Genomic DNA, 27,646 nt, shown 5'->3' with positions numbered 1-27,646 from the left:
GGAACATCCTGTTACCGAATGTTCCTTAAAATATCTTTCAGATCTTTTATCAGAGGCTCTCTCTGAAAGAGGTCTTTTGGCAGCAGACCAAGCAAGAGGGGCATGAAGCATCACAATGGAGTTAAGTAAGATGTAATGGAGTAAAGGGGTTGGCCCACGGAAAAAGCATGCGGCTCAGAGAGACACGGAGACTCGGGTGCCAGGGCCACTTGGGAGAGAGTGGGTGGTAGGTGGAGACTTTGAGGGGGTAGATGATTTTCTCCCTGGAAAGCCACAAGAGTTTGGGCTATAAAACTTCAAGATCTATTCTAGTCAGACGGCTATCAGTTATCCAGAGGGAAAACAGAAAAGTTAGAGGGAACAATCTTTACTAGTGCAGTCCCATTGCTATATTCAACCCCAGTTTATAATTGAGTCTCCAGTTGAGAAACTGGTGCCATTAACCAAAAAGTGCAATTGAGTACATTAAGCATGGAAGGCTATATTTGACCTTAAGAGCGCATCTAGTTTTGGAGAAAATTAACTTTGGTTTGTACTGGTTTCCACTAGTCTCTGCTGGCATCCCTTTGGCCTGTGGGCATTAACCACCTCAGCCCATAGGGAAAACTGTTGTAATAGGTGGTTCGAGTACTTGGAGCAATTCTGAATTGGTGTGAGTGCCTTGTGCTGGGGAATTTGCTACACATTGTTTTTTCTGACTTTGTATGCACTTTGAAAGGAACACAGAGAGGAAATATGACTTCCTGTTTCCCTTAAAATCATGTCTATGATAAACAGTTTCACTTTCAGCATTGATCAACCTTGCAGGACTTTGCAAGGGTAGACCCGAACCGTCTTACTTTGGTATCTCTATCTGGATAACCGATTTCAATGAAATAAATCCATCCTCTTCTTTTATATCTAGGTCAGCTTTTTCCCTTGGGATTATTTAAAATGTGATTGTAGTTTGTACTCAAGAGTTTCCCAAGAGTTTTGAGAGTAACTGAAGTCAATCTTTATCTGTAAATATCTGCTTAAATATATAAATTGTATAGCAACTCTTTCTGTCTTCTGATTGAGCCAAAAATGATTTTCCTAAATACAAGTCAATGTTTTGCAAGTTCATGGAGCTCAGTGTAATGGGCATCCCATTTGGGAGCTTATGACCTGGAAAATTAGAAGTTATAACTGAGTGTGAAAACCCATGTCACAGGCCTGACTATAAAAGAGGGGTCAGGGTCTTGGTCCTCGTCCAGTATATGTGTTCTTTACTAAAATCAGTGCCTAACAATGTGCCCCCAGGCCAGATACTATACCAATTCTTCTGTTCTACCTTCTGCTTCCCACCACTCCACATTCCTCTCTCATTTCATAGAAGAAAACAAACACCCCTCTGACTTACCTGGAGATTCTCTGGGGCATCAGTTCTCAAATGTTTTGGTCTCAAGATCCCTTTACAGCCTTTAAAAGTTATTGAGAACCAAGTAAGTTTGGTTTATGTGCGTTAGATCTATTGAATTAGAAATCAAAATGGAAAACTTAAAACAGAAGAATATACAGGTCCATATTCCAATAGCTAATAGAGCTAGTGACATCATAATACATAACACAACCTCTGGAAAATTCCATCATTCATTCCTGAGAGCATGAGAGTGGAAATGGCAAATAAAGCGTATTATTATCACAAGAATAGTTTTTACTTTTGAGCACCCCTAAAATGGTTTCTGGGATACACAGGAGTCTCTAGATCTCCCTTTGAGAACAGCTGCTTGTACTTGCTTGTGCTGGCTTGAGGCTAAGAAATTTCCAGACGATCACATGGAAAATTCCAAATTTTCTCCAGCAAAGGAGTTGCCCTCTAGTAAAATTTATATTTAAAGATTATATATAGTGTTTTCATCATTTGTTCCTTAATAATAATTGCAAGGATGATCAATCTAGAAGAAAAAAATTTCCCCAGTTTCAATATTTCAATATTTGAAAGTCAATGACTTTCAAACACAGGTACCAATGCCATTAAGATAAAATGCTTCAGGGGAAGTTGAAAAGTCCTAATGACAAACATCTGACTGCTGGTGGGGAATTATTTCAGTGGGTGAGAAGGTCCCCAACCCTGTAGTGTGTATATTACACACTTCAAGACCCTTTAAAAAGGCGTTTCATTTTAAAATATCAGTATATGCAGAACACTGAAATTACATTCTTTGTAGAGATTATTGCAAAAACAACAACAAAGCAAAACCAAAAAGAAAAAATTATACTCAGCTACAAACCTCAAAATGAGCGATAGGCTAAGAAATAAATACCCATGAGATAAGGTATTCACAGGTGCCCTCATATAGCTGTGACTAGTGGGTTTGAGAAAAATGCTCCCCTTGAGTGAAATAAATGTTTTCCAAGTCATCACACAGACTAGTGGCAGTTTTATCTTTCACTCGAGGGAGGTGACCAAGATGTGTGAAGGCTTATTCCTGACATCTCACTTTTTAGCAGTTGCGCTCATCAAAACAGTCTTAATCAAGCAGTCCAATTTAGGATTTCCCTCCTGTCTCATGGAAATTCTCCTCCTCTTGGAAGATTAAAATACCTGAAGTGTCTGTCACATTCTTTGAGAGTAATACAGGTCACTGCAGAATTGTGGCTCAGGTGTACAGCTTTTTTTTTCCCTCAGATAAAAAACTCAGACACCAAGACAAACTTCTATCTGAATGGAAAAGTATAAAACACCTTCAGCATGGCCTTTTTTCTGTGCACATCCAGTCCTTCAGGAGAAGTACTAACAAAATTTGGATCAGACTGTGTTTCTTTCTAGAACATCTTGCAGACACCGTCCTCTGGCCACATGGCCCAACCTCCTTGTGGCATTTGCCAGGAGGCATCCACATGACTCAGGCTTCCTTGCTCATGCCTGGCTGGGCTTCACGTAGCAGCGGGCTCCTCCTAATTTTTCAAATCTTTAACTACTCTGTTAATGCCAAGTTCTGAATTTTAAAAGCAACAGATGGAAAATTTCCTACATAAATAGATGGGTGAAGAAAACATAACAAACTCTTCAGGCAAGAAGCAAACAGGGGCGTATTTTCAATAATTTTATCTTTGTCCAGTATGTGATGGAAACCGCGCACCGGATGATGCTCATGTGTGCCAGGGGTACAGACGTTTCCAGTTGCAACTAGATGGGATATGTGGCTGTGCCTTTTAAAGATAACCTTTTTTAAAATTTCAGAATAGTTTTAGGTTTACAGAAAAACTGTGGAGATAGTACAGAGAATTCCCATAAACCCCACCCCCACATTCCTCTATTAATAACAACTTACCTTATGGGGATTACACCTAAAGGGAGAAATCAAATTGTACAAAAATGAACAAAGACAAAAATAAATAAATATATTTTTAAACTAAAATAAATTATGAAAGGAAAAAATCTTATTAAAGTTCATACTTTATTCACATTTCCTTAGTGTTTACCTAATACCCTTTTAACAGTGCCAGGATTTCACCCTGGATTTAGTTTTCATGTTTCTTTAGGTTTCTCCTGGTTGTGACAATTTTTCAAACTTTCCTTGGTTATTATGACCTTGGCAATAGTGAGGAGTACTCAGTACTGATCAGGCTTTTTGCAGAATGTCCCACACTGGACCTGTCTAATGTTTTTCTCATGATTAGATTTGGGTGATATGGTTTTGGGTGGAAGAAGGGAGAGAAAAAGTGCCACTTTTATCACATCATATCATGGGTACATTCTGACAACATAACTTATCCCTTGGCCTTGATCATCTGGCTGAGGTAGTGTTTGTCAGTTTCTCCACTCTAAGGTTTTTCTTTTTCCCCCTTTCTGTCCTGTCCAATTTGTAAAGAAGTCACTAGGCACAGCACATGGTGCTTGAGTTGAGAGTTATGTTCCATCTTCTTGAAGGCAGAGCATCCATGCAATTTATTTGGAATTCTGGGCAGATTTGTCTATTCCCCCCCATTTATTTATTCATCATTTATAGTGGTATAGACTCATGGATAGTTATTTATATTTTGGGTTATAATCCAATGCTACTTCATTTATTTTCTTGCTCAAATTATTCCAGTGTCAGCCATTAGGAACTCTTTCAGTTTGCTCCTGTGTCTCTTTGCCTTGCCCCTGTCACTGTGTGTGTGTGTGTGTGTGTGTGTTATGCTTTTTCTGTTGTGTTTTGCTCCAGGCTCATTGTTTATGTTCCCTACCTTAATCTAAGAATCAGCTATTTCTTTAAGTGCTCTGGTTCCTTTTTTTGGAGAATGGTATCATAAATCAAGATCTGGATTAATTCTCTTACTTTCTATTCAAAATGAATGAATCAACTATATATTTGTTTTATTTTTAAGAACTCTTCAAACCTCTGAAATGATACTTTTTTTCTTCACTTACTTCTAGTGTCTCTTTGAGCAATAATCATGTCCTATATTTGTATAATATGTGAATTGCCTAATTTTTACTATTCCAAGTGGATTCATTATCACATATTATCTGAAAATTTAAGCTGTGACTTTTTTCCTTCTATTTCTGGTATTTTGAAATGTCTGTAGTGCGTGACGTAGTACATCCTGGGGCACTAAACAACAGGGGCTTAGGTTCAGCCTCAGAAACTACTTTTCTTGATATTGGGGCCAGCGATCCCCTTTAAGAATCCAAATGATACTGCTTTACTACCTAACATCTCACCAAAAAAAAAAAAAAATCTCATATAAATCAATCAATCAGTCAATCAAGGATTTGTATGAAAAATCAGCAGCTATTTAGGTCCATAGTTGTCTCATGCCTGACACCTAAGGTTTAATACTAGGTTTGTTTCCCAAACACCAGCACACTTTAAGAATTAACTTTGCATTATGCCTTGAAGCCATAAATCCAGCATGAAAGAGGGGTGAGACAACAGCAGGGTTCTCTGTGGCTTGGCTCACGGTCTCCTTCCATTCCAGGACTGACCGAGACAGCGATCTTCAGCTGTGAAGCCCACAATGACAAAGGGCTGACCGTGTCCAAGGGCGTGCAGATCAACATCAAAGGTGAGTAGCAAAGCCAGGTCCTTTGCTTGTGTTGTGGGAGCTGATGGGGGGACACAGCCTGAGCTCAGCAGCCAGCTGCTTGGGTTTCAGCCCTGAACCCCCCCATTGACTTCCTTTGCGACCTTGGATGTAACACTTAACCTCTTTTGGCTTCAGTTCTGCCCTCTGTCAAATGAGGATAATTACAGAACCTACCAATATTTGAAGGTTAAATGAGATGAGGAAAATAAAGGCACTCACAACGTGCCTGGCACGTGTCTTTGGTCAACATCATCTAGTTTAGTTCTACTTGGTCTGAGAAGAAAAGAGGCACAAAAGGGAAGAGCAGGTCAGAGACACTGTCCTCCCAGGTCCCATGCTCCCATCGCTCCTTGTAACCGCCCTCAACTGGTTTCTCTGAAGTGGGCTGTAACAGATGTTACATGTGTTTGGAGGCATGTAGTTTGGAGGTTCCCTGGGCTAGTGGAGATATTCTTTTATGGGATCAAAAGTATTTAGATCTAAAACTTGAAAAGAAAGGAAAACTGAAAGGAAATATTATCTTTTTCATTCCTTTCAAATCATCTTCTTTTCCCTCTCTCATAGAAATTCAAGAATATTTTATGTGTTAGTATTTGTTCTTAATTCAGATATTGAGAATCAAATATCAAACCATATTCCCTGTTGTCTTATTTTGGAGGAAACATCACAAGGGAAAAAGCAGAACATATTTAATAATGAGCTAAAGGTTGGATAATCTATGGTAGGGATCTCAAAATTACAGAAGTTATACTTTAAAAAGATACTGATATTTAGTATTAGCATATCAACTAGATTAAAGGGTATAAGAGGGCATTTCCTAAAAGTTCATTGGAAAAAAAATGAGTAAGTGAAAAGTTATTACTGGAGGAACTGTATAACTTCCTTCATTACTAATCCCATTATTACTATTTTCAAAAGCAATGTTGGGAATTTCAGGAATTCACGAGTGGGCGTAAATTTAGAAAGACATTTCCATAAAGAATAAACATTTTAAAATTTAAGAATCTATAAAGTGAGATGCACTTCTTTGATTTTGTTCTTCACAAAGAATCTCAGCTAAGATTTTTTTAAAACAAATCCTATTTCCAAACCTGCTGTGGCTTTCACTTTATATCCAATCAACCAAGATCCTTTTCTTCTAATCTGTTATTAACGAAAGTATCTGTGGCCAAATTTTGATCTGGAAAGGTTGCTATTTTAGCACTATTCTACAAATAAGCTCTTTAGGGAAGTGAGTTAAACAAAATGCTGAATCCTTCCCATTCAACAAGCTATGTGTCTCCTAGTAAAACCGAAACTTCTAAATACGGTACCCAGTGGGTGCTTAATATGGTCCTGGCCCGCCTCCCCAACCCATCCTGCACCACCACCACACCTCCACAAATTACATACACATTGAGTCCTTCCTGCAGCCCCATGGAACAGTGCTATTACCATCCTCATTAATAGAAGTGGGAACTGGATTTGGAGAGGGCATTAACTATGCCTGGTGCCAGACAGCCACCCCCCAGGCAAACTCCAGTGTCCTGTTGAGGGACATGAGCTCTGGGATCAGAGAGACCTGAGTTTATCCCCATTCCCTGATAGGATTATAATAATTATTAAACAAAGTTCAAAAAATGCAAGCACATCATAAGCACACAAAAATAATAGTCATTTTTTGGGCCTCCCCTGATGGCACAGCGGTTGAGCACTGGGCTGCGAGGCTGCCCACAGCCTCTGCAGTGCCGGTTCGTTCCCCAGCCGCCGGCGAGGGTCCCACCAAAAAAAAAAAAAAAAAAGTCATTTCTTAATATGTGTATCATTGCTATGTAGTGAGAATTAAATTAGCACCAGAAAATAAGCTCCCCAAACTTCGGATCTTAGATTCTAATTGAAATAGCTGTCCTCATCCCATATGTAGCCAAGGTCATTAAACACTCTCTACAGGAGCCCCTCCCATCCCTGAAGCACATTCAGGTGGTTCCTTTACATGAACTGACTTTCACCTGTTTTCTTAACCTGAAAAGCTATTCACACACACGTGTGTTTTCTCCCGTGACACCCCACTCTTGTCAGCATAACTCACATTTAAAATGGGTCTCCCCCACACAGCCATTCACTCAGAGCTCCAAAAGTGCAGGACCAAGACTTTCTGTCCCCATTTGTGGCACTAGCACAAAGCAAGGTGCCTGCACACAGAAGCACTGTGAACATGAGCTCAGGGAAAGACAGGCACAGCTCTGCATCCTCTTTCAGCTAAATTCTCACTTCGTAGTGGCCTGGAAAGCAGGTCTGTGTTCCACACCTCTGACCCAGGAGGGCTCTCCAATCCCTGGATAGACAGGATGCCTTGTCTTTAAAATTTGTGTTTGGTTTTACCACTCTAAGAAATGGAAACGGGCTTGGTATTAATACATTTGTTTGGTAGCTGTGGCCTCCTGTGGCATATAATTGTATTGGGGTGTATACGTTTATTTTCACAGTGATCCCCTCCCCACCAGCTGAAGTCAGAGTCTACAACACTACATCACACAGCATCCTGGTCTCCTGGGTCCCAGGTTTTGATGGATACTCCCCATTCAAGAATTGCAGTGTTCAGGTAAACCTCCAGGGTGAAGGGGAGAGTGGCTGTTCAGTGCTGTGTGGGTCTACTTGATTTCTCTACCTCCTGAGTATGGGCACTGAGGGTGTTCAGCACCTCTGTTCAGAGTCCTTTAACTTCCTCCCTGCTCATTGCCCAACACTCATGAACCCACTGATGGTGTTCTGCGCCTAGGATGCTGCCTCCACCCTGTACATAGTCCAGGACTAAAGTTATAACATCTGAGACCAGGGAGAATTAATTCTTAAAATACAAAACACGTCTCTAAATGAGGACTGGCTTGTGACCAGGAATTCAGAAAGCCAGTCTGTCTCCTTCTGCGCTGGTGACCACGAAGGAAAATGGGCAAGCTCAAGATGGGTTATCTTTGCTGTTGAAAGTAGCACCTTGGCCCATGGCTCCCAGGGAGACCTGGAGATTACAAGTTTTGTAGTCTTTACCCATTCTTAATAAATGACTAAAATTGGCATAGAATAGTGCTATAGGAAATATAGATTAGCCATCCTAAAATGTTACGTTGCCATGAAGTAAACTCTGCTCTGAGTATTCATTTCATGAAATGGAAAGGATAGCAGTAACATTACTGATTAATGAATGCCCATATTAGCAGACATCATTTTACTTAAAACTCATAGCAGTACTGCAGGCTCAGAGCAGAGCATTCATGTAGCCTGTGAAAGGCAGAACCAGAATTCAAATCCAAAAAACTTACTTAGGACCATCTGCTCCTGTGTCTCAGGAGAGTCCTTGCAAGTGGAAGCAGGTAACTGAACACTGGATCATATGCTAGAAACATGAATGCATTCTGCCCTGTACTCTATCACACAGTACAGTCAGGAATAGTTCTCAGTTACATAAATGTTGAGTCTGGGGCTTCCCTGGGGGCCTAGAGGTCAAGTCTCAGCGCTATTACCACTACAGCAAGAGATCTAATCCACACGGCACAGCAGACCTCTCCTGTCTCACCTGCTGCTCCCCTCAGCAGTGTATTTCAGTAGATCTGCCTGTTCTGCCCCTCACTCTGTCTCTGGTGAATCCTCTCACCACCACCCCCCCACACACACCCTTGACCTACATCCCATTTCTTCTATGAAAAATAAATTTTTTAAATTAAATAAATGTCCAGTCTTATTAGTTTAAAACATGTTAACCCAACTCAGGACAGTCATGCCAACTCAAATGAGAAAAGTGACTTCCAAAGAATTTTATGTATTGACAACCAGATGTTTTTAATACCAAATGGGATTGATTTCTTGGCTCTTGTTGCCTCCTACTCTCATCTAAGAACTGTTCCTTCTCTGAAGAGTAAAACATGTATTATCCCCTAAATAGCCTCCACCCTTAACTTACCCTGCCACCCATAGTCTTACTTCATTCTTGCCGAACTTTATGTACAAACCTTCCGAGTACTGGTAAGTGTTAGAAATTCTTATTATGTCTATAAATTCCTCAATGGAGGCCATCATTTTTTAAAAATAAAAAACAAAACAGCTTTTTGGGAGACCTTTCATACAATAATATTCACTCATTTAAAGTATCCTGTTTTTAACATATTCAGTTTTTAACATATTCAGTGGTTTTTAGTGGACTTACGCAACCATCACCATTACATAATTGTGTCTGTGTTTGTAAATGATACGGGAGTGTATTTTTCTTGTGTGAGCTTTTTTTGCTTCTGGCATCAGGATGATGCTGCTCTTACAGAATGTATGGGGAAGTGTTCCTTCCTCTTCTGTTTCTTGGAAAAGTTTGTGAAAGATTGATGTCAACTCTTTAAATATTTAGTAGAATTCAGTGGCAAAATCATCTACTCCTGAACTTTCTTTGTGGAAAGTTTTTTCAATACTAGTTCAATCTTTGTATTTGATATATAGCTACTCGGATTTTCTATTTCTTCTTGAGTCAGTTTCGGTAGTTTGTGTGTTTCTAGGAATTTGACCATTTCCTCTTATCTACTTTGTTGGAATATATTTGTTTATAATATTCCATTATAACCTCTTTTTTCCTTTGAGGTTAGTAGTAATGTATCTTCTTTCATTCCTGATTTTAATAATTTTTGTCTTCTGTAATTTTTTTTTGGTCAGTCTAGTTGCATATTTGCCAATTTTATTGCTCATTTTATGAATAATAAACTTTTGCTGTTATGATTTTTTTCACCTTTTCATTCATTTCTGCTTTAGTCTTTATTTCCTTTCTTCTTTTTGCTCTGTCTTAGTTTGCTTTTTTCAAGGCTTCTTAAGGTGACAGATTCGGTAATTGAGTTGAAATTTCTTCTTTTTTAAAAAGGCATTTATACTTTACATTTTCTTCTTAGCTTGAGCTTTTGCAACTTCGCTGCATCCCATAAATTTTGGTATTTTGAATATTTTCTTTATTCATCTTAAGATTGTTGTCATTTTCCTTGTGATTTCTTGCTTGTCCTATGATTATACAGAGTGTGTCATTCAGTTTTCACATAGTTATAAATTTCTCAAATTTTATTGCTTGTTAATATATAATATTATTCCAGTGTATTTGGAGAATATAGTTAATATAGTCTTACATCTTCTTATAGCCTAATATATGTTATATCTTGAAGAATGTTTCCTGTGCATTTGAGGACAAAGGTGTATTTGGATATGATTGTGTAGATTGTCCTATGTGTCAGTTAGGTCAGACAGTTTATACTCTTGTTCACATCTTTTGTTTTCTTGTTGGTCTTCTGGCTGGTGATTCTAGTTATTAAAAGAGGGGAATTAAGGTATCAACTGTTTTGCTTCATGTATTTCAAGACTGTCGCTGGGAACAACTAGGGCTTGTTTCCCTATATATGGACATAACTATCCCTGTATATGGACATACATGAAATGGACCGGCCCTTTTAAAAACAGTTGCTAAGCTGCTTGAGGAGTCCAAGAGGACATGAAACTCTTTTCCACATGAAGATAGTTCATGTCAAAGAAACCGAGGGAAAGTGCTCCCCCACCCTGCAGAGTGGATCTCAGAGTACATGTGAGGTGATGTAGATGTGAGTAGGATGGTCGGTAGATCTCAGAACAGCGGGTTGCCCCTGACAGTGAAAGGTGATCACATACAAACTTCCTTAGCCTGCTCTCTTTTCCTTTTCCTTGCTGGATGGCTCTGGCTCGTGTGAAAAGTCATCCTGTGATTGGAAAATAGGATCTTATAGTCAGACATGGTTATTCTCTCTTTGCCCCACCTCAACCTTCCTTCACTCATTTAAAATAAGAATAAGAATAGTTGTTTACAAATTAAATTACATGAGTAATTTTGTGACATACCTATACATGTAATTATTTGTTTTTTTCCTGAAATTCAAGTATAATTGGGTGTGCTTTGTTTTTTCCTGACAGTTCTAGTGGAGTTAGTAAGGGCTGGCTCCAGAAGTTATACTTCTATATTCTGTTCATAAACTGTATTCCCTATTTTTGAAGGGACTAAGAAAGGTTTCATAGCAGGTGCCCAGTTCATTACAATTTTTAACTCTGACTTGGTAACAAATGAATGCTTTGGACAAATTCCAAATCTATGCACTAATAGGACACACCCTCTCATTTCCTTTGGTCCTGGTAGTTCCTTTCTTCACCCACTTTTGGACTACATACTCCATTTCTATTTTTAACCCTCCCACATACTTCTAGCCATTTCATGCCCTCTTTTCCCCTAGGACCCACTGAGAAGGACTGTTATAGAAACCCTGTCTTCTTCCAGGAGCATGCTCTTAAGGAGTGTCCCTCTGGCTGGAAATGCTCCAGAAATTAGACGGGGATGGAGAGCAAAAGGTTTCCTTGACCCCAGTTTCAATGGTTGGTCACCAGGAAGTAGGTGCATAGTCTAAAGAAACAAAAAGTAATGTCTGCCAGCAACCGCCCCCCCACGCCGCCCACCCCCAACAGATACGCACACAGTTTTTTGTTTTTCCTCTGGTGGCTCCTCAAGGCAGTAGGTGCTGTCTTGTCACTCAGTGTGGTCTGCTGGATCTAAGACATGAGACCGGGCCTTAACATCACCTTGTGATAAGCACTAGGGGGATAGAAATTCCAAACTATTTATTTGTGGCCCCAAGCCCTAAATTTCAAACACATCTCTCCTGAAATGACAGCATTGTCTACCCATATCCCATAATTGCAAGTCCATTATTATCAGGAACATAATTTGTGGGTTTAAGACTTTTTTTCCCCCAAATTGTTTTTGGTTGCTTCTGTTTTGTCCAAAACTATTTAGTTATTTCTGATTTTATAAGTATATAATACAGAAAATTTTAAATTTAAATTCTGAATTTTAAAAATGTAATGGAGTAAAAGGAAAACAACTCTCCTTCATCCCCACTCCCAGATAGGAGGTGTGCATAAAGAAAAGGGTGGCAAGTTTGACCTAGACTAAAGTTTTGCTGGGAATCTCCCTCTTGCTTGTGCACACAAGGGATATCTAGAGAGCGGTGTGGAGATACTGATGGAATTTATGGAGGGAAAAATGAGAACTCAGGAGAGAGCTGATATGTTTTAAAGAGATTTGGAGAAGTTTATTGGGTGAGAGGCAAATGATTCCTTTCTACATCTTCCTATCAAAAAAATGTCATAGCATCTATATTTTCTGTGTCTGCTTTTGAATTTATATTGAGGTGGATGTGGTAGGTAAGAATAAAGGACATGCAAAAATCAGCATCAAGATGAGAAAAGTTCCTCCTGTTAAATAATGAAAAGAATGCAGATTTGGGGAAAAATCAAGTATCCCATCTACAAAGGAGAAATGTTTTTTTTTTTTTTTTTAGATTTATTTATTTATGAATACTAGAGCTGGGGTACAGGCCAGAGATGGGGTGGTGAGAGGATTCACCAGAGACAGAGTGGAGAACAGAACAGGAAGATTGTCTGAAATACACTGCTGAGGCGAGCAGCGGGCAAGACAGGAGAGGTCTGCTGTGCCATGTGGGTTGTTCCCTGGCCGGCCGGGGACTGAACTTGTGCTACGGAGGCTGCGGGTTGCTTCATAGTGCGGTGCTTTACCCTTTGCACCACCAGGGAGGCCCCGAGAAATGGTTTCTTGAAGGGACCAGATAGTAAATATCTTAGACTTTGCCACCCCCTATAATATCTATTGTCTTTGTTAAATATTCTGTGAAACAAATCAAGAACTGAGGTGGTTCTGAGAGAGGAAAGGCTACTTTAATTTATTTTTTTAATATGATGTTACAAATTATAATTATTACAATTATTTGCTGTAACTTGCCATAGTGAGAACATTAATTTGAAGTATTTTCCTCAGGTCCTCAACTGTTGCTCAAGTAGCATGAATAACACACACACAGTAATGCTGGTAGGAAAATCTGTGTGTGACCTGAGAGGAAATAGGTACTTCCCCGCCTCCCTAGTGGAGAGGAAGGACCACGTGCACTGAATACGTGAGTGCCCACAGCTACATCCCGCCACCTTACTAATGCTTTGTCCACAATTTACTCTTAATGTAGGCCAAGGAAGTAGACCCGCTGACTAATGGCTCAGTCATGATTTTTAACACCTCGGCTTCACCACAATTCTATCAAATTGAACAGCTGCAAGCTCTGGCCAATTATAGCATCGGTGTTTCCTGCATGAATGAAATCGGATGGTCTACACTGAGCCCTTGGATTCTGGCCACCACAACTGAAGGAGGTAATTCCTGGGGTTAGAATGAATATTGCCCTGATGACATGTTAACTTAACAAATCCTTCCCAATGGTCTGGTTTAGAGATTTGAGTTTTGCTTTGCTTGGTCTTTGTCTCTGGAGGAGAAACTTACTGAGGTGGTTAATGAAAATGAAAAAGAAGATAATTCCTTCTGTTTCAGAGCTCCCAAAATATGTGGGTCCAGAGACCTTCTAGAAGAAAGAATTCATCAGGGTGTTTTGGGTGAACCAGGCAAAGTTTATTAAAAGTGCTATAGAGCAACCCCGATATTAAATGGGTTCCTGGCTGTGGGTCCTCACCCGCGCGCTTTAAAGGGACTTATGAATACTCTACTACAGACACACGCCAAAGGGTTAATAAAAGGTTTATTTACAAGAGAAAAGGAAATAAGGAAAATGTACAACTCAGGGAGAAAATAGGGAAATAAAGTCTTTAATGCGTCCTACCCATCCGACGACCTGGAAACCCAAAGTCACTCTCAGAGCTGGCCGGACGCTGCTAGCTGGTGGAGAGCCAAAATGGGGGACCCTCCCAAAGCCCACGTGTCTGCCTTTTGTATCCACCTGGCTGCTTAACCCCACCCTCAGGTCCCAGCCACCTTCCCTTTGGTGGTGATGGGATTTGGAGTTCCCAGTGTCTTTGGCTTTGACCTGGGGTGGGGGTGGAGTCCACAAAGCCTATATGGAATTTGCTTTGGACATCCTTTTCCCCCTAACAAAAGCTCATGCATGAGGGAAGCCCACACTAGGAAGGATGATGCTACTATGTGTTCTATACCCAGTCCTCCTTGTGAAGGTGACTAAACTTCAGCAAGAACCTACTGTGTGCCAGAGAAATCATTAGACTTCCCAGTCTGATTGATTAGAACAGGTTAGAGAACTATTCTGAGCCCTGACTGAGGCTCACACACTAGAAATAAAGAATTATCTCTAGTTCTTTCAGGTGGTTCTTTTCCTGTCTTCCTCCAGAATCATCTAGTGATTCCATTGTCTTCTTCTGAGCATTGTCTTTCTTGCTTTACTCCCTCATTTGCATGAAAAACATCCTCAATTGGCTCCTGAGAGAACATGTGTAAAAAATACAAACTGTCACAACTTACATGTCATTGTGTGATACTGGACTGATAATTTTTCCTAGTATAGAATTTTACATTGGAAATTATTTTCCCTCAAGATTCTAAAAGCATTTCTGCATTGGTTTTTAACTTCATAGTTTTGAGAATTCTGAAGAACTCTGGTGCTTGTATTTTCTAGGTGAACTACTTTTTAGTTTCTAAAGATATCTTTTATAATCATAGTGTTGTAATGAGCTATGAAGCGGAATTTGTTTCAGTCATTATCATGGGTGATCAGTGGCCTTTTCAACCTGGAAAGAAACAAGTGCTTCTGTTTTGAAAATTTCTCTTATGCATTTTCTTCTTTGAAAATGTTCCATGTTTTTCTTTTCAGAAATTATATTAAACAGCTGATGGACCTCTTCAATTGCTTTCTCAATTTTCTTTTTTCAAACTGACCTCTTTGACTTTTTATTCTACTTTCTTAGAGATTTACTTGATTTATTTCTAATTCTAATGAATATTTTATTTTACTAATCATATTGCAATTTTCAAGAGTATTCTTGAAATTCTTAGACTATAAAGACACATTGAGTTGGCCTTGTTTACTCAAAAATTCTACAACAGATTAGAAAGTATATGACTCATAGGCACAACTTTACCTATATGACATTCCCTAAGCTGAAATTCATTTAACATCATGATTGCTGTTCCTGAAACCTCCCCTAAATACAACTACAGGCACTTGTGCATTATCACAAGTGTTTTAATTTCTTCTAAATATCAAATACTTATTTTTTCATTTCTAAAATGGATCACACTTATATCCTTTTTTGCAATTTGATTTTTCCCCCAGTAGATATTTTTCATATTAAAATACCTAATCTACTTAGTTCTTTTCACTGTTAGTATTGCATTGGAAAATGTATCAAAATATATGATGATTTTTGGCTATCACATTTATTCCTTTTTGTTGCTATTATGCTTTAAGGACAAAAAATCCTTATAAATCTTTATAAATAAAATACAAAATAAAAGAGCATATTATTTTCAGTTTTAATGGAATAGTCAAATTCCTTCTTCCCAGATAAGAAAGTACCATGACGTTGACTAGTTTCCCAAATTATTTTATGGAAATACATACATACATATGTACATTCATATATACACACTTTTTCTTGAGTGCTGTTCCTGTGACCTTATGAGGGTATTTTTTGCCATTTTGACATAAAGGGGTACATGACTTGTGTAGAATTTACTACAGAAGATAAACTAGAGTTTATCTTCTAACTTTATTAATATTTTGTTTTGCTTTTCATATTGTTAATTTTAAGAATAGTATTCTACATTTTGCCATCTCAATAAGTAATTAACATTTGACCCTCTGATCTTCAATAATGAAATAACAGTGAATGATTGATTGATTGTTCCCTGCTTGGACATCTCAAACACATAGAACCAATCTCCTCAGCCTTGTTGAACTCTCTACCCCAAAGGTTTCTTTTTTTTCCCCCCCTTGGTTATAACATTTTTTTTATTCAGTTCAATTTTATTTATTTTTATTTTTTACATCATTGTTCATTTTTAAACAATATTTGCTTCCCCCACCCCCTCAGGTGTCGTCCCCATAGAGTTTCCTTCACCAATGCACCCGTGCACCATCACCTCAGTCCTCTGTGCTCCTCCCTCCGTCCCTCCTGATTCCTCTTCCTCCTCCTCCCCTGCAGGATGTTTCTGATTTATAATTGTCTGTTTTTGCTTTGTTGTGTTTTGTACTGTCATTTTTTTTATTTGTTTCCCCTATATTCCTGCTCTAAGTGAAACCATCCGATATTTGGTTTCTATTGGGAAACCCTGTTGAAGCTGTGTCTGCTTTGCTTCCCTAACAGGAGTCCATGAATTTCACCCACCTTCTTCCCTCCCTTCCTCTTATTTGTGATTTCAGTTTGAAAAGTGCTTACTTATACAAACAAACAAACAAACAAAAACCTCACTGGTCTTAAATTGAAAACAGAGTGAAAATATGCTACTAATCTTGGAGTCATTTGAGTGATTTTTCACAGAATGTTCAAAAACCAGACATTCAAAACCAAGAAGAAAACAAATCTCTGTGTGTTTTTCTCTGGGTGCTTCAGCCTTCCCTCCTTTTTCTTTTGTAGCCCCATCAGCAGCACCTTCGAACATCACTATGTTTCTGAATGAATCTAGTGATAAGTTGGATGTCAGATGGATCCAGCCTCCAATTAAGCGGCAGGAGGGGGAGCTGGTGGGCTACCGGATATCCCACATGTGGCAGAGTGCAGAGACTTCCGTAAGTCTGAATCCCAAAGGCTGTGTCTTTGCTTTGATTTGATGATTTAAGACTGTTTCAGAAGCTTTCAGTTTGTGGTGAAAAAACCTGGTAAGACTGAGTTAGGCAAGCACCTTTCAGGGAATACGAAAAATATGAAAAATAGCAATCCCTGTCAGCCACAAAGTTCCAAGGATCCTTTGGGACTTACTCCACTCACTCATCCATCCATTCATTTACTTATCCAGTGAATGTGTAGAGAACTTATCCTCTGTTATCACCTGGTTCCTGCCTTCAGGAAACAGACTTTTATAAGAAGACGATGTGTACTACCCAGATAACCAGAAAAGAACAAGGGACTACAGGGTTTAGCAGTCCAGCAATTGATAGCCTCTTGGAAACTTCAGAGGATGGTTTTCTGAAGAACCTCAGCCTAAGAGAAAATGGCAAGAAGCAACCAGTGTCCAAAGCAGAGGGCTAAGCAAGCAAGCAGGAAGGCTTGTTGGTGCAGCAACATAGTGGCCAAAAATCGGACACAAGGACAACACTCAATGGACCAGAATAAGGCTGTTTACCAGCCCCTGCATGGCAGACCTCAAGGGCATCAGCCTGTGGCACAAGTTCCCTGTCCGCAGGCTCCATGATGCTATGCAATGAGTCCAGTTAGTTTATTGTACCTCTGAGGGTCTCAGAACCAAAAACTTGGCCCTTATGCAGCAAGGAGCAAATTTGCAATTTGGGGGCGGTGGGGATAGGCGTGGTGTGTCCGTGCAGGTGCTGAGGTGAGAAGCTGCACCCCTGACCCACAAGCCTGGGCTCTGTGTGGGTACATGGTGTTCCTGCTGCAGCCACTTGACAGACTTCATGCCTTTGTGACCAGCCCACAAGTGGCTCAGGCTCAGGGGATGGACAGGCCTGGCTGTTTTGCATGCTTAGCCAGGCTGCATACGATGCTTGGGCCCATGGCAGACTGCCTGTACTTGACCTGGGCTGGGAATAATTTGAACAGGTAAAGATTGAGGTATTTCAGATGGGAAATGATAATGTGAGATGGCGTAATTTAACAGTTTTGGGGGAATGTGACTCAGTCAAAGGCCTGGAACATGAGTCATGGCCCAAGTATGCCAGGATCTGAAAGTCAGGCCAAGATGTCAGGGAGAATTTGGCAGATGGCAGGGAGCCAGTAAAAATCTTGAACCCAGGAGTACCATTTGAAAGTTAGCTGTTATGAAGATGACTTATTAATTTTATTCTTTTACAAATGAGAAAATTAAATTTATTGAGAAGTGTAACCTTCACATCTGCCTTTTGGCCACCCAGGCATATAGCCAGCTGCCCAGGTAGCTCAGCAGCTTGCTCCTGCCACTCTCTGAAAAGTGCCCTGAGGATGTATAGAAGATGCTGGCCTGGATAGCACCTCCACCATCCCCATAATATGATTGGCCATTCTTTTAATTTAAGAAAGAATTTAATTCCATTTTGCTTGACATCACGTTTGGCAACAGTCATCAGACTTTTTTTGTCATAGGACCCTGTCACTCTCTTAAAAATCATTGCATCTCCTGACAACAGAGTGGTGGCAACCAGAGGAGAAGGGGGTAATCAGACAAGTAGAAGGGATTGGGTGGTGAATAGTGAATAGTGACTGGACATTTGGGGATACGCATGGTTTGTACGTGCAATTGCTGAGGTGAGAAGCTGTACCCCTGACCCATACAGTGTTATAAGTCAATATCACCTTAATTTTAAAAAATGTTATTAAGTCTCTCAGCTTTGATTGATATGGGTATATCTGTTCATATTTTCCATATTCAAAATTAAAGTAGTTATACATTAGTTCATTTTAAAAGGGTAATAATAAGCCCAGTACATATTAAGATAATCAGTGCACTTTAGTGAAAACCTGTATTTTCCAAAGAGAAGTGCACTGATTGTGATAAGATATCTAGGGTGACATGAGAGGCAGCCTCAGCCCTGAAGACAGCCTGCTGTCACCCACTAAGCATCCATGGGCTTCATCAGTAGAAATCAGCAGGGAGCTAAGTATTTCTTGTTCAAGACCTTCTTAGGTAAACTTATTTCCCCAACTTACCCCCATGGACAAAATGGCCCTTTGAAGAAAAATATTTTAGGGCTCTATATTTCTTTAACTTTTGAGGAAATAGACCACCTGATTTAGAATGATCCCTAATCATTTTCTCACATATATATCCGGGGTCAGCCATGGTGTGGACCTAGAAAGCAATGTGCCATATACCCTGAGTGCACACGTGGCACTGTGCTCTGGCCATAAAAGCTGGGAACTGCCTCTAGAACATAGCTTATCTCTATAAAAGCCTGAGTGGAAATCACTTCCTTCCTAAGGTCTATTTCACTGACAGATTAATAGCAACGCTAGCTATTTGGCCATTTTGAAAGTTTGGCTTCTAACTAAAAATATATCATAAAATGTATTTATTTGATGTCTATTCAGAGAACTGTGTACCTGAGAAAGAGTAAATTCTTTATGATATCTTCAGAAATAAGGATTATGAGTTACCTCTTGGGTATTTCAGTTTAGACCTTTGTGTCCATATCCAGAACAGCAACTGGTTCTGCCATCACCAAGCTATACTCTCCCTACCCCACAAAAAACAACATAGGGGCCCTCTCTGGTGGTGCAGAGGTTAAAGACAGTGCTATCAAGCTAGCTAGCACCAGCCAGTAGCACAGCTACACAGCACAGCCAGCTAGCACAGCATAAGTTCAATCCCTGGCCAAGGAAGGTGACCCACATGGTGCAGAAGACCTCTTCTGTCTCTCCCACTGGTCCCCTAAGCAGTGTATTTCAGTCGATCTGCCTGTTCTGCTCCCTACTCTCTCTGGTGTATCTTCTCACCCCCGCACCTATGGTCTACACTCCGGTTCTTGTATGCATAAATAAATAAATCTTTAAAAAAAAAAGCCACACAGGCAAGAATAGATACATACTGGAAGTCACTCCCATGCCTGGAACTCCTGTGTCGGGCTGGCTTTCAGGCCACCTGAATCCAGGTGCACTTATGATGTCATCAGAGTTTGGTCTCTCCCTTTCTAATTGGTTCTTATTGTACACTTAGTTCACAGTCAGAGACCCCACTTGGACTGAGATTTGGGGAGGGAAGTTCCCAAGGAAAATCAAGGTGATAGTGCTAGAAAAGAGGAGCTGTGGCTGCGAAGTCCAGAAGATCAGTGACCCACCATGCCACTTACATTATTGGCATATTAGTCAATCAGGATTTTCCAGAGGAACATAGAAGAAGAAGTTGGAGTAAGAGGGGGTTTTATGTATGTCTAGAGAAAGAATTGGAGGCAGAGAGATTTATTTTAAGAAATTGGCTCATGGTGTTGATCTGCAGATGAGGCCAGCAGGCTGAGAGACAGGCAAGAGTTGATGATGCACCTCTGCTGGCAGAGCTTGTCTTGCTCAGGTACCTCAAGTCTTTTTCTCTTAAAACCTTTTAGTGAGTGGATGAGATGAGGCCTAAATACATTATAGAGACTCATCTGCTTTACTCAAAATATACTACTTTTAATGTTACTCTCACCTTACAAATACCTTCATAGCAACATCTAAACTCATGTTTGACAAGAAACTTGGGTACCATGACTGAGGCAAGTTGACACATAAAATAACAATCACAATTGTCAACAAATGTATATTGAATATCAGTCGTATTCAGTAAGGATTTTCTAATGTAAATTAGTATATTACTAATGTAACTCTTTTTTTAAAAGACTTATTTATTTATGCATACAAGAACTGGGGTACAGGCCAGAGGTGTGGGGGGTGAAAGGATTCACCAGAGACAGCAATGGGGAACAGAACGGGCAGATTGACTAAAATACACTGCTGAGAGGAGCAGCGGGCAAGACAAGAGAGGTCTGCTGTGCCATGTGGGTAGCTCCCTGGCCGGGGATTGAACTCATGCTGCAATGGCTGGTGATATCTTCATAGGTTGTGTCTTAACCCCTTGCGCCACCAGGGAGGCCCACTAATGTGACTATTTTTTTTTAACATTTTTTTAAAGATTTATTTATTTATTTATTTATACAAAAACTAGAGTACAGGCCAGATTCACAGGAGGGTGAGAGGATTCACCAGAGACAGAGCAGGGGACAGAACAGGCAGACTGACTGAAATACACTGCTGAGGGAAGCAGCGAGTGTGACAGGAGAGGTCTATTGCGCCATGTGGGACCCTCACCTGCCAGCCAGGATTGAACTGGTGCTGCAGAGGCTTTGGACAGCTTCACAGCACTGCGCTCAACTGCCTGCGCCACGAGGGGAGGCCCTAATGTGACTCTTTAATGTAGAACTCTGCTATTTCACAACATCAAATAAGAAGCACAGTGGGTATTTCCATATAGCAGATATTTCCATCACCTGCTTCTTTCAACAGTCTGCTTCCTGATGGGTAAACTGAGCCAAGAAAAGAGCTACCTCCCTAAGCACCAGTCAGTGCCCTTCTAGTGGGTATGACTTGATTAGGTATGACTCTAGTCAAGCTCAGGAGGATGTCCAACTTTAATTGCAATGAGGTTTTAAAGATCACTCTTATGATATGAACACTGGGCCCAAGACATGATAGGGCAAACAGCTGGGTGATGATGCCTGAGTGTGGTTGGGTGGGGAGCACCCAGACAGGTCCCCTTCCTACTTGGGAAAAGAAGAGGATTGAAGTGCACTAATTTCTTTGTGACATGGAGTGTGGGTACACTGCTCTTCTCTCGGCTATGTTCTTTTCCACCATCATAGAAAGCATGTTTCTTTTGTGTTGTCACACTCTTAATTGATGTGCCCTGGTGACAGATCAGATCTTAGCATCCTGGTAGCTCTTGTATGGGCTAGCATGCGAAGGAACACAGCTTCTTGGCAGGAAGGTGATCTACTGTACTCACTATTGGCATCCAAGCTGGTGTGGCCATTTTCAAACTCACATCACCCAGTTTTTATTAAAACTTATGTTTTTTGAAAGGATAATTGGGATTATTTTTCTTCTTTCCTTGCCTCAGTTTACCCATCAGGAAGCAGGATGTTGAAAGCAGCAGTTGATGGAAGTATAAGAAAAAGATGAGAGCTAGAATGCCACAGTCCCTCTGTCTCATAATAAATGATAACAGGTTATTTGTACCAGTCAAAACCCTGCTTAAGAATTGTAACTCTAGAGGTCTCTCATTTCCTGGTCTTTATCTCAAGGCATTTGTGCAAGGTGTCTACTGACCAACTGCATCCCCACATTAACTGAGTCAAGGGAATCAAATGTCTTTCTTAAAACAAAGCTCTGTTTCACAAGGTTAAATTCTTAGTATAAATGCATGAAGGTTCGATAACTATGTTCTAGTTTGGTAGCATTTTATCTTCTCTAGTTGGCAGAAGATAGTGATTATGAGCATCACTTGAGTGTTATAAAAAAAAAAACGGTTTGTTTAAATAGCTGCGGGTCATTCTACTTCTCCCCTGGCGTGGGTGAAGTCATTGCTTTCAAATGGTCCTCTTGCGCTAAGGCACGCTGAAGGGTGGGAGCGAGGAAACCTAATGAATGATGCAGCCGGAGAGCCTACTACACTGAAAGTCATTAACACTCAGCCGTGCTGTTCATGCTCGGTGCCCTTTGTTCAGAACGATCCCGTCTATGGTGAGAACAATAGGGCCACAGTGAGGGCTGTGACCTTTCCAGGCATTACCTCCTTGAAGATGCTGGGTCATCCCAGTGAGAAGGTCATTGCACTGTACTTGGGCTGTGCGTTGTGCATCATCGAGGTCTTGTGACAACAAAAGGCTTAGTGGCCAACTTGACTTTGGATAACATTCTCTGATGCAGCTAAACTTCAAGCTCATGAGCCACAAGTGGAAGCAAATATAAACATTGAAGAAAAGCCAACCCTGGGGGGAACCTGTGCCCAAAGTGAAATTTGAGATGATTTCTGCACCCATCACCTCAATTTCCTGAACTCCTTTCGTTTGGAAAGGTTATGAACAAGGCACAACTATACCTCTTGAAGTTGCCTTTTTATTTGTTTTTTGAAAAATGCTACTAAAGCTACATCTTTATTCAAAGCTTGGGTACTTTTAAAAGCTATTCTTACTTATTCCTCTAATAATGGTGTTTTGAGTAATATCAGAAAATTTTTTAAAGCAGACTTTGATGGGTTATTGCAATTACATTGAAAACCTAGTTTTCAAAGTTTATACTTTTGTTATCCCACAACTGTTACAATACACTTTCAGGCTAAAACTCCTGATATTTGCTCTGTGGACATTTACTATGTCTTGAAGATGTTGGTGGTGGGTTTTTGTTGTTGTTGTTGTTGTTGTTGTTCTATTTTTCTTGATGTCCCTTGCTTTCTAAATCAAGGCTTAAAATCCAAAGGTCAGAGCAAGTACAATCTGTTCTCCTTGAAGTTGGACCTGTGTCTGCTCTCCTTTTTTTCCATCTGAATACACGACTTTGAATATAGTGACATTTATGACACTATGGACTCAATGTTGAACATCTAAACCAGCTAGAGAGTTTCTCTCCGAATGGCATGGTCTTTGATAAGTGTAGCTAGTATTTTTCATTCCCATACATTCAGTAGACTTGTGAGAAAAGAATTCATGAGCAAATAAGTTTACAATGTATTGGGTATTTTTTTAGCCTTTCTTGAAGATCAGAGTGTATACTAGCAAGTTCAAGGCTCTTCAATGTTCTGTTACTTTGACCCAGAATTGCCAAACACTACACAGAGATAAATTATGTGTCATTTTTGTAGAGCTCCTTGTTTGGGCACTGTGGCTCTAATGCTGGCTTAACTGTGTTTGGAAAGATTAGAGATCTTAAATGAGGAGAAAGTTTCATAGCAGATTATTATGGACCAAGTGACAGCATGACATGTAGAATCAACTTCCTTAAAGAGCCAGGAAAATCATAGTGAACTCAAGGATTCTTTGGGCTAGACTTTGCTTCCAGACAAGCTATGAGGTTACCTCCTCCTTTCCTCCTTCCTCCCTCTACTCACTATCAGAAGAGAACAGAACATTTGAGCTGATGTCATTTTGAGGAAAAAGAAATCAGCCATCTAGGGGTCTGAAATACTTCTGAAATCCAAAGATGCTATTTTTTGCCTGGAGAAGAAATCTACAAAGAAAGTGAGCTGCATTAATGGGTCAAATAAGCTTCTTCTTTGGTAACTAGACAGTTTAATTATTTTGTCAGCATACCAAGACATGAACAGTACTACAAGTTCAACTCTGTAAAAGGGTTTTAAATGTACAGAAAAAAAGGCCCAAATACAGCCCCTTCTAGGTGCAGTAGGGCTATAGACATTACTAATAGCCAGAATTGGTTACTTACAGTGGCCAGAATATGAACAAAGTGTTCTGCATAAAGACCTCATTTAAACTTTACAAAAACACTGTAAGAAAGGTATTATTATTCCCAATTTGCATTTGATAAAATTGAGGTTCAGGGATGTTGAGTAACTTGCTCAGAGTCACAGAGCTTGGACATAGCGGCACTGGGATAACTACCTGGGTCTGGCTGATTCCTGAGCCAGTCCTTCTCAGAACCCCACGACTCTTTCCCAGATGCCCTGGCTCTCTTTATCATACATCATCTCTCATTCAGATTCCATGGTGTAACCTCTTAGGAGAAAGAAATAAGAACAAGACATGTCAGCAGAGAGGATGTGAGAGTTTTGCAACCAAGCCTGTGAATTTGAAATCATTTTGGACAAGTTACCATGTTGTAACAGAACAGAAACCTATTTTGTTCTCATTGAGTGTTACTGTTCTTTGAGGCAATAAAATGGGTCATTCTTAAATACACTTACCACTTATTTGTGAGTTGTTACAGAGTTGGAGACAGTAAAGTCTTTTGATCACTGAAAATAAATATCACTGTGTTGCCTAACTCTGATGCTACATGTGAAAACAGAAATTGCATTTCCACAGATGTGTTATTACTTTAAGCAACAGATAAGGCCCAACATGTTTTCTTTGCCAGTAAAGTAGTAATCAAATGACATATTATAATCTGATTTCATTACCTGAAAATGCTCTTAGACTTTAAATCCTCGGGGATATGGGCCTGTATTGGTAAAAATGAAAACTCGCTGAATGAGAAATAGGCGGTTGGCCTGTGTGTGTGTCCCAGGTCAGATCAGCTCCCACCAGGGAGGTGACATCATCTGTGTCTGTATCCTGCCCTCTCCATAAAGGCTGAGCTCCCAGTACCAGTATTAGAAGTGACCAACGTGAGACTGAGGAGCAAACTAGTGTTTGGTTCTAGAGTTACCTCGTTACTAGGTTCTAGAGTTACCTAGTTACTCTAGTTTAGAACTAGAGTTACCACTCAAAGCCAGGCCCCTCCTGTCGCTGGTGATCCGTGACCACTGTGTTCCACATGGTGTGACATTTCTCTCTGCATGTAATCACACCTCAGGAATTCAAAGAAAAGATATGTTCCAAGGGTGCCATTTCAGCCCTCACAGCCTCTACAGTGCCCACTGGAAAAGCCCACCCCCAACGCGAAATTAGTTTCCTACTCTAGAGAATATCATTATAGTCCAGGTTTGGAAACAAAGAGGAAAGTGTAAAAAACTCTTAGCTCTGGGTATTGTTCAAAAATAAATTTCCCCCTATTTTCGTAATCAGAGTAACATTGGTTTATAACACTGTGAGAGTTTGTTTTTGTTTTGTTTTGTTTCTTTATCTTCCACATTTAAGCAAAAACTGAGCAAACTAAGCACGTGTCTCACTGGGAGAAAATAACTAGTGTCAGCACCTCCTAAGTGTAGAATTTAGTCAAAATTCTTATAACTGCAAGGAGCAGGGGCCCACTCAGGCTGGGTCAGGAGAGGGTGGCAGCGGGCAGTGTCAAGGTACAGGATGGCTCTTGGCCATCACATGCAGGGGCTGCAAAGGGGGTCTGGAGGAGCCAGCATTACTCTCATCAGCCTGGGCACATCAGCTACCTGCATCCTCTCTCCAGAGGCGTCATAGTTGACCACTTTAGGTGCTTTGCCCTCCCAGGCCCACTGGGCCAAGGCCCCCAGTGCAGTGGCTGCCAGCTGGTGCTGACTCTCGCCTGCCTTCGAGTTCTATGGGCTGTGGCCTGAATGAGAAGGGATATGTGGAAATGTGGTTGTGCTCCCCTAGGATGTGGATGGAACAGCTCCCTCCGAGGAGCTGTAGGGAGCAAGCAATGTACCCTGGCACCTCAGTATTTCATTTCCTTCCCTTTCCTCTCTGCCCCCAGAAAGAGCTCTCTGAAGAAGTCGGCAGGAACGACAGCCAGGCTCAGATTTCCATTCAAGTCCACAACGCCACGTGCACAGTGAGGATCGCAGCTGTCACAAAAGGGGGAGTTGGGCCTTTCAGTGACCCAGTGAAAATATTCATCCCTGCACATGGTAAGAGGGGGGTCCTTATCACTGATAGAACCTGTCGGCCCAGGCAATGCCCAGATTGTGCAAGGGTGATTTGTGGGATAGAAGCTGGTTTAAGAATGAAAAATAAAGACCAAAAGGGATCTTTTCAACAATAAAGGTAGTTGATATGATGACACATGTCAGAGTGACCAATACCCACTACTGTTACTATCAATAGTAATAACTTACTAGGAAAAGTGGTCTTTCAGAATACTAAGCTTGGCTTGGCCTATTGAACTTAGTTTCAATGACATGTACATGACTGAATTTCAGGTCAGTGGTATGGGTGTTCCTTAGCTTTCTGGTGCTGCTTTTCCTGTTGTTACCCACTCAAGCCTTTGGTAAAGTGCTTAGTGACTGATCAGTACAGAATAGGAAGTTGTGTCCTCCAGAAGCTGTCCTCAGACAGTGCTGGTCTTGCTGAGCTAAACACCCAGTTCTGCCTGCTGGTTTTTGCATGTTGGAGGGAGCTTTGGCAGGTGCTATCACACTGGCCCAAGTGGTCCAAATGCTGTACGTGCTTCCATAGACACCTGGAGTGGCCTTTTTCTACTCCCCTTGATTCAAATAACTCATAAACTCCCTGCCTGGGTATCTATATCAGTGTGACTTGTACAGTTATAAATGCTTGCCAATATGGCATTTGTACCCAATGCAGATTGGACTTGTGAGCAGATCACTAAGTTTCTGTCCATCTGTCAGTGACCCTCAAACATGCTCTCCCTTTTCTTGCTGAACTGGAGTCACATTAGAGTTCCTGCAGCCCAGGGACCGTCCCTGGGAGACATTAACAACTGATAATGGGGCACAAGGCATGTCTATCTGGTAGATATTCAGACATAAATTTCTAATTCTAAGTCACATATAAAAACTCAGAGTTGAAGATTACAGAGCATTCTTCCTCATACTCACAAAAAAAACTGTCAACATTTAAAAAATCTTTGCTGCGCTGGCTTTCCATGCTTTACACAGTTCCAATATGCACACACTTCAGTTTCAGTATTGAGTTAAATATATAATAACACCAGTTTCCCAAGAATATGGTTTGAATTTGAGTTATCATCATTTATTAACTGTAACTGCATAAACATAAATTTTGCTGCTAGCTCTTTTGTCTGTAAATCACTATATAAGTAACAGATGTGTGCGAATCACTACACTTATTTCAAAGTCTGCCAGTTCACACTCTTATAACAAAGCAGTGGCTTTATTGCCTCCTTGTCACCCAGTGACAAACCCATGTATTTCGAAAGTGGTAGTGAGCAAAGATGAAATTGCAGCAAAGAGAAACAGTGAGAAACAGTGAGTGTTGGAAGTGAAATTTAAACTGAAAATATGTGGAGTTGTGGGGGAAATAGCTGTTTGAGGCAATGTCGCTACTCCTGCCATTTGATGGACCTAGATATGCAGTTACAGAAGCCCATGAAGGTGAGTTACTTGAGTTACTCACACCAGTGAAGTGATGCTCCATAAAGTATGACGATGTCCCAACAGAAGTCACCCCAAAAATCTTGACACAAAGGAATTCTCAGAGATAGTTTATTACATCGAAAACACAAAGGATAAAAATATTGAAAGCTGCTC

General features: G+C 40.5%; 1 protein-coding gene and 2 long non-coding RNA genes across 3 annotated transcripts in view; 1 reads left to right on the top strand and 2 right to left on the bottom strand.

Annotated features, from left to right (window-relative positions):
- The window catches only part of LOC119259199 (uncharacterized), a 37,750-nt gene extending 36,216 nt beyond the window's left edge, over window positions 1–1,534 (bottom strand). The window contains exon 1 of the long non-coding RNA XR_005128410.2: window positions 1,382–1,534. This is a non-coding gene — a long non-coding RNA (uncharacterized LOC119259199). The remainder of the gene's footprint in view (window positions 1–1,381) is intronic.
- The window catches only part of MERTK (MER proto-oncogene, tyrosine kinase), a 97,176-nt gene that overhangs the window by 42,385 nt on the left and 27,145 nt on the right, over window positions 1–27,646 (top strand). Inside the window, exons 5-9 of the mRNA XM_037527823.2 lie at window positions 4,930–5,016; window positions 7,503–7,618; window positions 13,089–13,272; window positions 16,501–16,652; window positions 25,891–26,044. Coding sequence (XP_037383720.1) covers window positions 4,930–5,016; window positions 7,503–7,618; window positions 13,089–13,272; window positions 16,501–16,652; window positions 25,891–26,044 — 693 coding nt within the window. The remainder of the gene's footprint in view (window positions 1–4,929; window positions 5,017–7,502; window positions 7,619–13,088; window positions 13,273–16,500; window positions 16,653–25,890; window positions 26,045–27,646) is intronic.
- On the bottom strand, window positions 8,766–24,915 carry LOC129146978 (uncharacterized). The gene is made up of 3 exons (XR_008554409.1): window positions 24,680–24,915; window positions 11,526–11,601; window positions 8,766–10,763 (listed from the first exon to the last, which is right to left on the bottom strand). It is a non-coding gene; the product is annotated as an uncharacterized LOC129146978 (long non-coding RNA).

The sequence above is a fragment of the Talpa occidentalis genome, unplaced genomic scaffold, assembly GCF_014898055.3.
Source record: "Talpa occidentalis isolate TD23 unplaced genomic scaffold, MPIMG_talOcc4v2.1 talOcc4.5, whole genome shotgun sequence".
Classification (NCBI taxonomy): Eukaryota; Metazoa; Chordata; class Mammalia; order Eulipotyphla; family Talpidae; genus Talpa; species Talpa occidentalis.
The sequence above is the reverse complement of the archived record's forward strand: the minus strand, read 5'-3'. Positions and strand labels throughout refer to the sequence as shown.